The 14,728-nt window shown below is 39.6% G+C and overlaps 1 protein-coding gene across 8 annotated transcripts in view; it reads left to right on the top strand.

Moving 5' to 3' along the window:
* Positions 1–6,792: 6,792 nt before the first annotated feature.
* Positions 6,793–14,728, top strand: part of UBE2W (ubiquitin conjugating enzyme E2 W) — a 31,308-nt gene continuing 23,372 nt past the window's right edge. For 3 of the 8 annotated variants that reach the window (XR_010347745.1, XR_010347748.1, XR_010347750.1), the window contains exon 1: positions 6,794–6,865. Coding sequence is in view for 4 of the 8 variants with exons in the window: in XM_064389347.1 (XP_064245417.1) it covers positions 6,851–6,865 (15 nt within the window). In the remaining 4 variants the exon portion in view is untranslated. Of the gene's footprint in view, positions 6,866–7,033; positions 7,073–7,491; positions 7,545–14,728 lie in introns of those variants that run through there. The other 5 variants (XM_064389347.1, XM_064389369.1, XM_064389387.1 and 2 more) reach the window with 5 other exon arrangements.

The raw sequence follows: 14,728 nt of genomic DNA, 5'->3' as shown, positions 1-14,728 counted from the left end.
TGAAATAAAGCTTTGCATATGCTGCATCTGAAATGTAGGTTGTGCAATTTCTCTTCTGTGGGAGAAAGGTCACTGAGATAAACAAAAAAACCTCAACAAAATTTTAAAAAAAAATCTGTGTCTCATTACCATGTTACTGTTTTATGTTTACAGAATACAGGATTTTCTTCTCACGCTAAATGGGAGGAGATCAGAGTTGCGAAATCATGATTGTTCTTTGACAAACGGAGTACTTCAACATTTTATCCTTTTGAACTTTCGTAATCGGACAGTTTTCAAGATGTGAGTCATGTAAAGTTTTGTTGTCTCACATGTTGAGGGTAGAATTGGAAAATTAAATTAAAATTGCCCCTGAAATAAGTACTGCCTTTTAGATCAGTGAAAGAGAGATTCTAGATAAATTAAAATATACAGTTCAGTGCTAAAGTTGCTAGTTTTCAGGATAGTTTTGTGGGATTAGTTTTTTGTGAATACATGAATGGATTAATACGATTCTGTATTTATTTGTAGTTAATTTCTGTCTTCAACCAGAAGTTACTTTGAAGTTAAAAAAACAAATACTGTTAATTCCATTAATTCACATTGAAAACTGCCTTTTCAGGTGAGAATTCATAGCTAAGGCTTTTCTTCCCATGAAAAATATTTTACTGGTATCCTATTTACACTAATAAAAAATGTATCTACCAAATCACCACTACACAAAACTATAAATAGTACCTAATCTGAATCTTATGTTGCTATGAATTCTTCTTTCTTTGTCTAGCAAAACAATGGGATGCCTGTTATGCAGATTAAAAAGTTGTCAATTTTGGTTGGTATCACCAAGCTTGAAAAATATCTAGAATTTGAATGCATTTGGTACAAAGGATTTATTTTCTCTTTCTATAAGGGAAAAGCTTCCCACATTACCATACTAAGCTGACATACAATGTTTTTCAGAAGTGACACTCCATTTGAGTCAGAATTATTTGTAGTTTGCTAGAAATGAAACATGAAAATGATATATCAATATTTAACATTTAAGGTGCTTTCACAGTTGTCATAGATATTTGACTTGTAATAAACATCTGTGATTTAAGGAGAGAACATCTGAAAATACTCAGCTGAGTCAACTGCTCACCCATTCTGTTTTTATATCATGGCTCTGGTTCATGGTAATTGTATCCCATATCAAGTCTTGTTTTTCCTGAGGGACATTAAATAAACCAACAGGCTGGACCAGTGTCATCTTGGTGTACAGGCCTGTGAAATTAAATTCTTCAAGCTCTGTAAGTAGTATGCAGGGTCCAGTAAGGGCAGTGTGCAGTCTGACGTGCACAGTTGGAGGAATTGCTTCTCAGCCCTTGGGAACTGTGGTGGTTTATCACACATCTGTATCTGTAGAGGTTACTCAAGATGCTTCTTCAGTAGTTTTTATCTTGCTTCTAGGATGGCAAAACCAAACAGCTACTTCATTTTGCAAATTCTTTATCTTCTTTATTGGTTATGAAGTCAGACTCACTTCTGTGCATTCCTAATAACACCATAAACTAGGTATTCGTTAACTCTTTGAGTCACCTGAGAAGCCTCCAGATCACAGATTTTAGAGATAAAATAAAATTACTAAATTATAATTAGGTTCACATCTTGGGGGTGTTATCACTGAGCATCTCCTGAATACTTGGATTTGACAGGCACAGTAATCAACCTGTTCACATGGGCTGTGGATGCTTTTGATGTGGAAGAACTTTTAATAATTACACAACATTACACTCTTGAATGCATTCATCTACTTAATTAAGTATAGGTCCTACCCAGTCCTCATTAAATTTTTACAGCTTTTGTCTTTATAAGTTTTTATCATTACAGCATTTAAAAGAGTTAGAGGACTCCTGCTGCCTAAAAACATGGCTTGACAATTACTACAAATTGGTAATTACAACACATGGTGCCAAGCAATAGGACAAGAGGCAATGGGCAGAAACTGATGCACAGAAAGTTCCACCTGAACATGAGGAAGAGCCTCTTTACTGTGCAGGTGACTGTGCATTGGAGCAGACTGCCTGGCGGGGTTGTGGAGCCTCCCTCACTGGAGATACTCAAGAACCTCCTGGATGTACCCCTGAGCATTGTGCTCTGGGATGCCCCTGCTCCAGCAGGGAGGTTGGACCAGGTGACCCACTGTGGTCCCTTCCAACCTGACCCATTCTGTGATTCTGCATATTACTGAAGCAGGCAATTCCACCCCTTTTCCTAGCCCCATGTCCTGCTTCTTGCACTGCAGTAATTACAACTGTAATTATAACTGCATCTCCGCATAATATGAAATATTCGAGATATAAGAATATTCTTCTCTGATCTGATGGAAATTACATTGGTAGTTTAGTCTTTCTGTGGATAAGATGAAAGCCACAGTGGCTTCAAAATTGTCAAATCCTAAACAAGAGAAGAAATGGAGGCATATGTCATCTGAGAATAAGATTACCCTCTCCTGCAGGAACTGCCCTTGTAGCAGATTAGGAATAAGGTGAGACTTTTCTTTTCCTTAGCATCTTTTTATTCCTTTGAAAGTCCTGGGATGGAAATGACATTTTGCCTGTTACTATTATGAACTAAGATGAAAATTAAATATCCTGTTGAGGAAAAACCTACATAATCACTAAGGAATAAATCAACAATAAAATCTCAACAGCTCAAAGTTATCTTGAAATTTTAATTGAGTTTTAATAGGCAATTTTAATTTTTAGCTATGTGTGCAATTTATTACTTTCATATTTTTGATATAATATTGTATTGGTTTGATTCTGCATCTTTAGTTGATGGTTTCTGCAGGTGCACCAAGCTTGTTTATAAGATGATCTTCATTCCACAGAGTTTTTAAACTCAGTGCCCTTCCTAAATTGGCAGGTAGGAGCAGAAGAAGCAGTTGGCACAATTCCTCTGAGGGGCAGGGAGTCCTCCCCGCTCAGGAGATGCAGCATCCTGGCTCTGCAGATTACAGCTGTGATGCCACTCAAGTAATGAGGGGAGTTAACATGAATGTGCGGTTGACTTCTGTGTAAGGAGGCAAAATGAAAAGCTAAAATGTACAGCGGACACAGGCAAAAGAAATTGAGCTCTCGTGTCACTTTAGCATCAGGAATCATAAAGGAGCAGGTAGGACAGTTCAGTGTGTAGAAAAATGATATAGAAAAAAAAAGGTGAGAACAGAGGAAAAAATGTTTGGTGATATTTGAAGACATTCTGGACAATATAGGAATAGAATGTAAAATTGTAGGGACCCTAATGAAGAATTATATTTTACCTCTGTGAAACTGTCTTGGTATATCAGAAAATTATCTAATAAATGCAGTTTGAACATTAGTTGCATTTTTCCTGTAAGTATAAGGTTTTGCAAACACTGAAGAAAGGTGGATTCAAGAATATTTACCCAAAAAATTTTGGTAAGAGGTACAATTTCATTATTTGCTCCATATGTTTTCAATATGGGACACATAATCATGCAGTTGATCAGATCAGTGTGAAAGATCATCTGAAATAATGGAGATAACAGATTATATTAAATCTTACCCCATAAACTTTTGAGTATTTGGGACCCAGTACTCTGATCCTTGAATTCTCTGGCAAAATTTAGGTTGACTGGTGACAGATCAGACTGCATTAGCTAAATACTAAAGCAATCATTTTAAGAAACCAGTTATTGTGTCATCCATCTCTATACCTGCAACAGATTAGGAAGGGTTAACTGCAGAAGTGTTTTATTCTGTTTTGCATGGGTGAAGGTCAAAACTGAAATGAAAACCAAGTTACAATGACTTGCTCCTAGTGAAATCTACCGTCTCTGGGAATTAGGGCCTTTCCTTAGTGGGATTACTGGATAACTTAAGAAGCTACAGATATTGATATATTTTTTCTGGGAGCCTGATAATAGTGTTTGTTTTCTTACTGTGCTTATAGGACTGATTCTCTAATCCCTATAGCATTATGCACAGTACAAAAACATCTCTGCAAGCCAGGTTACCAAGAAATGAGGAAAGGGAAAAAACCCAATAAAACACAGGGATTATTCTCCAGATCCCCCTATTCCCATGATGACAAGGAGCTAAAAAAAATGTTTCACATATATATTAGGTATTGCATGACACTTTAAAAAACCAAGATGTGACAACAGTGATAAAAGACATCTTTGGTAGTCCTGTAAGAATAAACTCAAAGTGTATTCAGGGATGGGGGATTCTGCCCACGAGTTTCAGCTGTAGTGTAATGCTTTAATTACTTACATACCCAATTAAGATTGAGTAGGTAGTAATTAACTCATGCTCTATTTTATATGCAGGGCAAACTGTCCCTTGCTTTTCATGCCTACTATCCTCAGGAATAGGATTTGCAGCATAGATGAAGTTATCTCAGTAAATAATACTTCAGTAAAAAACAGTAGGTAACTTGTTTTTCATATTGAAAAGCTCTGTGTAATAGATTAAAAAAAAAAACTTATTGAGCATAAGGGCAGTTAAAAGCTATGATTTTTTTTTTTTTCAAAAAATAAGTAGAAGTCATATTTGTACTGAATACAGTTTGCCTAAGACCACAAAGCTGATCTTTCCATGCAAAACAAGCTTGCAGTCTATGAAGTGTTCTGGCATTCACAAGCTTATGCTGCTGCTTTATATCTTCTGACCTTCAACAGGGTTTTTTGGAAGAGGCTTAAGAAACTGAGAATAATGATTTGAAATCAGTTGTATCTCGCTGTGATTACATCAACACAGATAGTCAATATGTCCATGTTTATAACTGAACACATGTCCATTGCTTAAACTTGATGTTCTTGCTGTCTTTGTGGCATATGGCATTAAGAGATGTATTTTAGGATAAACATATGTTTGGATCATGCAAAACAACGACAACTAGTAAAACAGAAATGTTCCACTTAGTGCTGTAACAGCCTAAATTCATTCTGAAGAACTGCAGGAAAGAGAAACCTTTACCAGCTCTATGCATCTGCTTAATGCAACAAATCCTCTGCAACCGAAATGGTCTTGCAAAAATAATATAATAATAAATACTGACTTCCAGGGAAAACATGGTTGAGCAATGTCAGGTTGCATGGCATCAGAAGCCCATAGTTTGTGAATGAGAATTGAATTTAGAAGACAAATGTATAGGATGCAACTTACATGATGATACTTTTCCCATCCTTACTTTTGGTAGGCTAATTTCCTTTCCTACTCAAAAATCAACAAATATTGATCCTGTCTTCAGCAAATTCCTGCAAAGCCAAGAGGCTTGTTCACCTCTGCAGCTACCTCACGGGGCACGGATACTCCTGCTCTCTTCTTCTGCTTAAGGGTTCTGCCTTTTAAGAAAACCCCAAAGTTTGTATGCTTGCTTTAATATCGACAACAGTGTTGATGCTGGATAAAAGTTGGAAATGGATGCTATGTTGTGCTGAGGTTTTGTTTTTCCTCCAGTTAACTTTTTTCAAAGTTAAGGATACTAAAAACATACCAGAAGGTGAAACTTGTACATAAAGGTAGTACTTGCATCACACCAAACAATATGGTTGGACCAGGTAGACAGGATTTCGGGTGCAGAACCCTTCTAGAGGTCTAAAATTAAAGAAGTTTTCAAAGGTAATACAAACTGCAAACAATTGTTCAATAATTTAATTTTTGCTTATAAGGCCATCTCTGAAGAAAAAATCAGGGCTACCACTGGAGCAGAGGTGACTCAAGGATTTTTTAACATCATCAGAAAGGAGAGGGATGAAGGGACAGAGGAAGGGGCTTCAGTGTTTTTGGAATGTGCAGCATAAGCAGTGGGAAGATGGGGATTATAATGACCTATAAAATCAGTTTCTCTGTTAAATCCTTAGTTTTACATAACCACTGGGATTATATATTTTATAGGTTGTCTTCGGATAAACATTTTTTCTAGATTTATCTTGAGGATCCTTTAAGTCTGAAATACTACAGCAGAAATAACAGCTTTATGAAGTGTGTTTCCTCAAGCTGTTTAATTTATTGACTGCACACAGTCACTCTACTGAGTGCCGCCTGTTTATTTTCACCTACACAGATATGGCAATATCTGGTGCAAAAGACAGCGATTATTCCAGTCCAGGAAAGGAAAATGTAGAATCCAGAAATGCTCTGACTCCACCAGAGACCAGTGCAGGAAAATCGGATGACCCTTGGCAGAGCAGCGCCCGGGGAAGGCACACAAGGAGAGCCAGGGAGCTAGTGACAGCACATGGAGTAATGGGACACTGAAAGACGAGGGATCTGGGTTAGATATCAGGAAGAAATTCTTCACTGGGAGGGCGGTGAGGCCTGGAGGAGGAGGTCTGCGGGTGCCCCATCCCGGGCACTGCTGGAAGGGGCTCTGGGCAGCCCGGTCCGGCGGGTCCCTGCCCATGGCGGGGGCGTCGGACCTGGACGAGCTTCAAATTCCCTTCCCACTCCTGAACATTCTGTGGCTCCATGATTGTAGGGCCCTCCCAGCAGGGCACACCAGGCGTGAGGGGAGCCCCGAGAAACCCAGGAAAGGGAGGGGCGCAGTCCGCATTAACTGAGTCACTCAAACACCCTGAACGTGCAGCTCTAAAAACCTTCACAAGCTGAAGCCGGCTGGGGACCAACCCCGTCCCGGGTGCCGGTGAAGGACACGCCGGGGGAGCGGCAGCGCACAAACAAACAGCGCCCGCCCGCGCCGCCCGCGTTCCTCGGGCCCGCCCGCACTGCCCTCGCCCCACCACAAGCCCCGCGCACGCGCAGCCGCCCAACGGGCGGGCAGGGCCACGTGACCGGGGAGCGCGCGGGGCGGGGCCGCCCCGGCGGCGGCGCAGAGGGGAGGGGGAGGAGGCGGATCCATCATGGCGTCGATGCAGGTGAGGCGGCTGCGGCGGAGCCCCGCGGCAGCGCTGGGGCCGGGCGGCGGCGGCGGGAGCCGGCAGCGGCCGTTCCGCCGGGCACGTGCGTGCGCGGCGCGGCGCGGAGCGGAGGGAGGAACCGGCCGGGCAGAGGTCGAGGGCGTCGAGGTCGCGGGTAGCGGGGCCGGGGCGGGCAGGTGGCGGCGGGGAAGGGCCGGGATGGAGGTGAGACGCGCACAGGTGTGAGGGGCGAGGCTGGCACCCGGGCGGGGCGGGCGCGGGGGCGGCACCGGGCCCGGGGCGCGGGGGAAGAGGCGCCCCAGGGAGGCGTCTGGCAGCGGTGCCGCCGCTTCCTGGGCAGGGAGGGAAGGGCGAAGGGATCCCGGGACTGGGGGGGCCGCAGCCTCGCTGGCGCCCTGGGAATGGGAATCCCACCGAGCTGGGGGGCGGTCAGCGGGACCCCCCCGTGGCATCGTGGGGACCGTGACCAGCAGCTCCGAGTTCCCGGGGTTCTGGCGCTGTAATTCCCCCGCACACCGGGGACCGGGACAGGCACGTCCTGCTCCAAGCCGCGCGTTGCCCGTGGGGTTCTCTCGCTCTCCGTGGGGTCAGCTCCGTGCACAGGTAACGTCTGGCGTTCCCGGCCGGATGGCATTGCTGTAGGTGCAGTAGGATGGAACATCCTGCCGCCTGACAGGTATTTCCAGCTGAATTATTCATTCATACCTACTGCGAAGGGGTTCCTAAATAGGGGCTGCAGAAATTGCTCTGGTGGAATGGATTACTTTCACTGTGTGCTGCTCTGAGTGGGTGGTGCTTTATTACGACTGGGGCAGGAGAAAAGCTCTCTAGGTTTTGTGGTTGTGGCCCTGTTTCTCCTTATCTAACAGCAACTTCTCTTTTTCCTTGGATGTTTATAGTTTTCCATTTTATTTTTATATTTGGATCATCCAGACCTCCTTTCCTCTCATTTTAGTCTAGGATAGCTTACAATTTTTGTCACTAGTAATAGCACAGAAAGAAAATGGGTGAAATTTGTTTAATTTTCCTAATAACCTGGATTTAGCATAGCTAGGAAGAGTTAAAATGTCAAATTATTGAACTGTATAGGATAAAAATTATTCTCCTGAAGTTTAGAAGCAAAACTTCCCCCCCATTCCATGGTGTGTCTTTCAGAGTTACTGAAATGAAACGAGATCAAGAAATTGAACGTGCTGTACAGAATGTTCTTTTAGCAGTAGCTTGGGCAGGTAGTCTGATGTGCCTCAGTTTTATTAGCTCTGTCTAGCAAATGCATTTTTGCAGTGCTCTTCTAATCTGCAGACTTTTACAAGCTCAACTGCAAAATAGAGGCTGTAGTTTATTAAGAAGTGTGTGAAAGGTAGGAAAATGCCCCTGGGAAAGTGGCACTCAGTAAAAGGACTTGGTGGAGCTGTGCTGTGTCTCCGTCTCTGGCCCAGTGAATGACCTTCTGCAGCATGCCTCACCCTAATTCCTGTTGCTCCCTCTGTAAAGGGGAAAAATGGTTACATATTAAATAAGGTTGTGGAGGATACATGAATGACAAGTGTTGCCTAAATGTCAGATGTGTGGAGGGTAATACTCTCTTCCTGAAATTACAGCCGTTTTAAGCCTGATGTTGTAACTGCTTTCATTTTAGCAATACCAGCTGTAAGATGACACTTTTTGTTTTCTTACGTGATGTTCTGTTGTCTTTGGATAAGAGATTCAAGGACATTTATGAAGATTTTTTTGGTCTATATATGGCTAATTGCATGATGCTCTAATTACTCTTTCTTATGTTTAGTAATTTAGTAATGTAGTTTAGCATGTTGGAAAGGAGTTGTAAACAGGAAGCATAAATGAAAATTCAGTAAGTGAACTAGTAAGTTTATTGTAGACATGCTCCCAGGTGAGCAAGATTTCAAGACTCTGAATTCTGTCAACATTTAAGTGTTCAGTATGAAAAAATGTTTCACAAAGGAAAATATATCTATAATTTTAAGTGGTTTTTTGGTTCAGAGTAATTTATTATAATTACTGCTATCTTCTAAGTTGCCTGACACAACAAAGAGATGTCCTTTTTCTGATTAAGTGTAGTGTTTTTAAGTACACAGTGCTTATCTGAAATGTTTGTGTAACTGGTTGCCATCTCTGACTGTACCAGGGGTCTGACACTGTACTATTATGACAATATTATGGATTTATTGATAAAAGTGATACATTGGTGCACAGAGTAAGTTCTAGTTACTTCTTAAACTGCTGTAATTTTATACAACAGTGTATGATGCCCCAGGTTAATGACATTTTATTTTTACAGATCCACTGAAAAGTCTTGGATTAAGTTACAGGAGTTATCTGATTAGCCTGTTCTTAGTCAGTCTACAGTGAAGTTTTGAAACTTGTAACGAATTGCCTTTTTTTGCTAATGGCTCTGGGCATCGACCTGAACAGTTACTGCAGTTCAGTGGGTGCACAGTAACTTGTGACTTGGAGCCTTTGTGTGTATCATTGAACTCATAGTGATTTTTGTCTGTGTGGACAGTCTGTAATGGGAGTTTTCTGTCACCTTTTTTTCTGCAATAACAGAAGCCAGTGCTTATGAGAGGTTGTGTTTTGTTTTCTAACCACAGTGTTGTTGCTAATTTGCCACTGCTGGACCAGTTTAAACCTGGTTTGCATAACTTTAGGCAAATAATATTTTTTCTTTAAAAAAAAGCTAACATACCCCAGACAGGCCTTTAAAGGAAGAGCACTTATTTTCAAGAATTTTCCCAGAAAAAGCCCAAGCTTGTGCAATGTTCTTCTGGATAAAATCACATAAATACTCTGAAAAGGTACAAGTAATGTAGAACAAGGGAAGAGAATGGATTTGCTTTCAGAAATTTTAATATAGCATCTTTACTAATCTGAAGCCTTTAAAGGCAAATGCTTAAGAAATAGTAAACAGTTGTTCTCAGAACAGCTGGAAACACAGGACTTCCATTATGAATGGAAGAGCAGGTAAAAATAGAGTAAGGAAGTTCATTTGAAAATGTACAGAAAATGTCAGTGCTGTACAAAGCGTTAAATAATTAAAGCTTTTCCCTCAGTGTCCAGATATGAACTATTTGCATCATAAATTTGAAATATTTATTTTATTGATAATACTGGCATCTTAATTACTATGATTTACCTTTCACTTCCTTTTAGTTTTAATACTACAAACTCTGGATTTATTTAAATTGTGAGAATATTTAGAGGGATGGTTTTAGGTTTTTTATCACCAGAATAGCTTCTCACATATTCTGTAAAGTTAGGCACATAAGACTTGTGCTTGTAGGTATTTACATCTGATTGAATGCAGAGCTAATGTAATTAATGGCACAAACAACTTCAGTAAAGAGTGTAGCATGTTAGCTTTCACTGTGCTTCTGTGTTATGCCTCAAAAACTGCTGTGGTGGATGCCATCAAAGTACACGTACACAACAAAATAAAGTGCTGCTTTAAAAATCTTGTTCCATCAATAGCATTTTTTAAAAGGTGTGTCTAAGCAGCCATTTAATAAAATGTGTGAGATGCACAATTCATGGCCAGTTTGAGATCCCAGTGAACTTGTATCACAGAATGCAAGCTAGTAACAATACGAAAACTTCCTGCAAGTTTCACCCCAATATTTTCAGTCAGTGGTAGGGGTTGGGGAAAATATTTACAGGCCACTGAAATTTCCAGAAAAAACACATACACTCCTGGTAACACTTCCTTCTATTCTGTACCTGTGCTTCTAGTGTTAGTGGAAATTCTGTGTTTCCAGCTGTTCTCAGAACAATTACTTATTGCACAATCTTTGCTCAACACTGGCAGTGTTTTTATTTAATGATTTGGCAATAATTTGTTCTTATTTAAAAGCTTTGTCCAAAAAAAGTAGTAAACTATTTTTATGGTGTGTTCCCAGAAAAGCCAAAGCCCCAATCTTAAGTGAGGAAAGCTTTCAGGGAATTGGAACTTGGATGGTTATGCACATTGGTTCTGTACTGTGAAATGTCACAGTACGGGGTGCTATTTGTGTTGTTTCAAAAAAGAAAAAAGAGAAAATGAGTGGGTGCTGTAGCTATATAACCAGTTCTGGGATATAAACAGAATAAAATTATTGGTAATCAATAAAGTATTGAGTGGTTCCATTGGTGAAATGCTGTTGAAGTTAAACATTTCAGTAATTATTTAAACTGAGAAATGTGAGTACCATAATTAAAACCAGAATGAGTAGACAGTAAAAATAATTTCCTCTGTCCACTAAGAGATTGTTAGTCCTGTACATAACCTTTGGTAATCAGTTTGTACTGATGTGTGCTGTATTAGCTTTGGCAGATAACCATGCTAGAGTGAAGTAAGATAAATACAAAATTTTTAGTAATTTTACCAAGATGAGTTAATTTAATCTTGGGAGTTTATTAATAAAGTTTTGTCTTGACTGTCAACTGAAGTTTAAAATTTATAGTCTTCATTCAGTAAAGATAAATAAAATAGAAATTATGGCTTTAGGCCCTAAGGAGTCTTGTTTTTGCATCTGCCTGTGTAAATAGAATTTTGGGAAATACTTTGTTGTGCAGCAGCTGCAGAATTTTTGAGCTAGGGTGGAAGAATTCACTTCAGAGAAAGAAAGCAGTAGTAGAAAAGCTAATTGAAACAAGTGTCCCCTGAGCACTATCAGCAGCTCTTCTTTACAAATAGACAAACTATACAGCTAAAATGTAAAAAACCATGGATGCTTTCAACCTGTCACATTGGACATTGAAATCCCATGAACGTGTGTGTGATTTCAATCAGGAAAATAAAATAGATCTTTATTGTAAAGAAGAGTAATTCTGGTTGATTGCAATTATTTTTTTCTCTGAGTTTTATAGTATCTTATACTTGTGTTTAGGCCTAGCTATTCAAGTCCTGAGAAGAGAAAAATATACCACAATTCATTTGCAGGAGCCAGAGAATGTTGTCTTGTTAAGCTGCTCTCTTGGAAGGCTCTGTGGGTCTGTCATTAATAAGCTAAAGCAGCTTAGCTCAAACAATGTGTGAAACTCGGTGATCAAGTACTTTCTCTAATTGTTTGCTCCAATTCTACCGAGAGAAGAGTTTTAGACAAAAGGATCTTCACTAATATTACAGGTGTAGGCCATACTGGTGACTACGCCCAGAGACTGAGATGAAATTACCCCTGTCCGTGTGGAGGGGAGGAGGCACAGCTCCCACTGAGTTTGCCCATAGCTGCGGCTGCGTGCAGTGAGCGTGAGTGCCTCAGCTCATCAGATCATGTCTCTCACACAGCCTTGGTTTACAACTGAGAGATGAGTGTGCAAGCAGAGTACAGGCTGAAATTTCCACTGGGGCAGAGGGGAAGAGGATGATGAAAGTCTTTTGCTCAGTACTTGGAGCCAGATATTTTGTGTGTCTTGCATGGCTGTGAAGTAGTGAAGGACTGTGACAGAACTGTCAGCTGCATATGTAGTTTTTGTCTTTTGAAGGGAGGAGGGGATAGACTATATCTATGCACTGAAACCTATTACAGCTTCATTTACTGAAAGAAAATGAAAGTGAATAGGTTAAATTCTTTAAATAAAAAGAGCCAGTAGGCAGCATTTTGTGATCAATGAAGGTCATGTCACGTGTCTTCTGTCTGCTTTTGATAGTTGAAGGCTTTCAAAAGGTATTCTGGAATCTGTTCCAGCCTTTGCAGTTGTTTGTGTTTGTTTTTTTTTTGTTTTTTTATTTTTTACTTTGCTTTGTTCAAATATATGTTCTGGAATATGTGCAAGCCTTTGTAGTTTGGTTTTTTGTTTGCTTGTTTTTCCTCAGGTGACGTTAATTACTGGCATGAAAAACAGGTATCAGTCAGGGATGGCGGGGAAAGAAGGGAGACAACCTCATAATTTACCTTTCTAAAAGCAATATTAATGTTTTAATAAAGGAAGGACAGAAGTTAGTGGTGGTAAGTCAGGAATTGTGAGGTGCCTCATTTTTGCTAATTAATGATCTCATTGAGGATACTAGCTATTCATCCTTTCATACACAGTACTAAAAAATAATTGTTTCTCCTTGGGTGATTACAAATGCAAAGTTGTTTGTAATCTTTTTTTATTCAACTTAATTAAAAACACTGCTTAATCAGCCTCAGGAAGAAAATCTGTATATGTGTCAGTAAATTGTGATAATAGTTTACTAGAGCATAGCAAATACTGTCCCTGAAATCTGCTGGAATAAAATGCTTCATAGAATTTGATGTTACTTGTTCATATTGGTTTATTTCTCTCTTTTTCATTAGGAATTGGTGGCCAGTAATAAGAAACCTAAATCCCTTCTGTTTCCTTTCCCCTTCTAAAGTTAGAAGCTCTCACCCTGTCATATTTAGGGATATGGATTGAATGAGTATTTAAATCTTGTTGCAGTTTGCTGCTTTAAGCATTTTACCTCTTTTTCTCTCTGAAATACATTTTGTCAGAATAGAACACTTTATCTTGGTTACCAACTATTGAAATGTTTTTATAAGGATGAGAAATCCCCTGTAAACGTATGGTTGACCTCATTGTGCCAGCCTTCACTATTTTCTTAAATTAATTTCTTTAACTGAAGCAATTCAAGCAGTGCCAGACTCTTTTCTTTAAAAGATAAAATTATCTGTGGTTGACTTTTTATTACTGTGTGAGGGTTGTGCTGGGCGTTGGTACATTTAAAGACTCCATTTACAAAGCAGGTGACTCACTGTCAGTTTCATCTTATCCTGTAATAGTGGATTCCACTTAATTTGCTTTCAAATGACAGGTTCATTGTAAAAAATTTGATTATCTGGCAATAAGCTTTTCAGACTGTGAAGTACAGAATGTTTCCTTTGTGTGTGTATAGCTATTGTGATTTATCTTTAGTTATACTGTAGTTATGATTTCAGGTTGATCTTGCCTCTTAGTGAGTTTAAGTGTATTATTCTCTTTTAACGAGGACTGTTGCTTTGACCTTTCAGTCAAATATTTAGAATATCTTGGAGCATATGAAGGTAATTTTCTGTTATCAAACTGAGAAATCAACAATCGGTCCTCCCGTCACCCTCAATCCATAACTGGATTTTTTGAAATTTTCAAATGCTCAGAAGAACAAAAGATGAGTGATAGGAACTTATTGTAAGTAGCTCAATAAAAAGATTCATGCATTGCCTTTTGGTTCCTTTAAAATGAGAGAAATGTGCAAAATGCTTGACATTCAGATCTTGAAGTCGGGATTGGTCTGAGGAAATAACATCAGAACTCAGTTGCCAGATGTTAACATGTTTTATTGGAAATGAGGAGGAGACTAATCTGCTTCTGCATTCTCAGTATGGATTGAAAACCTGCTATTCAGCCAAAAATAGATAAAACTGACAAACAATTCTTTGAGCTGAAATCCCAGTATTACTTTTTAATAAGGACAGAGTATTTTGTGGAGCTGTTTTGTTATGCATCTTTCTGAAGCTTTAATTGACCACATCCAGACAATTATTGATCTTTCCTCCTCTGTGCCTTGACTAAAGCTTACTAGAAGAACTTTGATAGGAAGAATTCAGGCAGGATTGTGATAATCAAGTATCTGGATGGTTTGTGTGTTTGAGAGTCTGGAGGAAATGATCTCACCTGAATTATGGGATATAATGTGCAAGGATTTTCTTGAATGACCTGGTTGACCAGGAAATAAAGGGGTTTTTATTTGTAGGAACTGTCATTCTCTAGATTTCTTAAGTAGTGAGATGGAGTGTAGCAAGTAACTTTTTGTTAAATGTCACCATTGTTAGTCTTTATGTTGTTTCTCTTCTGTTTAACTGCTTTTTGGTATTTTAAGTTAGGTTTCTAATTAGAGAGTAATGTGCAATGAGTTCCTGGAAT

The sequence above is a fragment of the Passer domesticus genome, chromosome 1 (genome assembly GCF_036417665.1).
Source record: "Passer domesticus isolate bPasDom1 chromosome 1, bPasDom1.hap1, whole genome shotgun sequence".
Classification (NCBI taxonomy): Eukaryota; Metazoa; Chordata; class Aves; order Passeriformes; family Passeridae; genus Passer; species Passer domesticus.
Note: the sequence above shows the minus strand (reverse complement) of the source record. Positions and strands in the feature narration are given on the sequence as shown.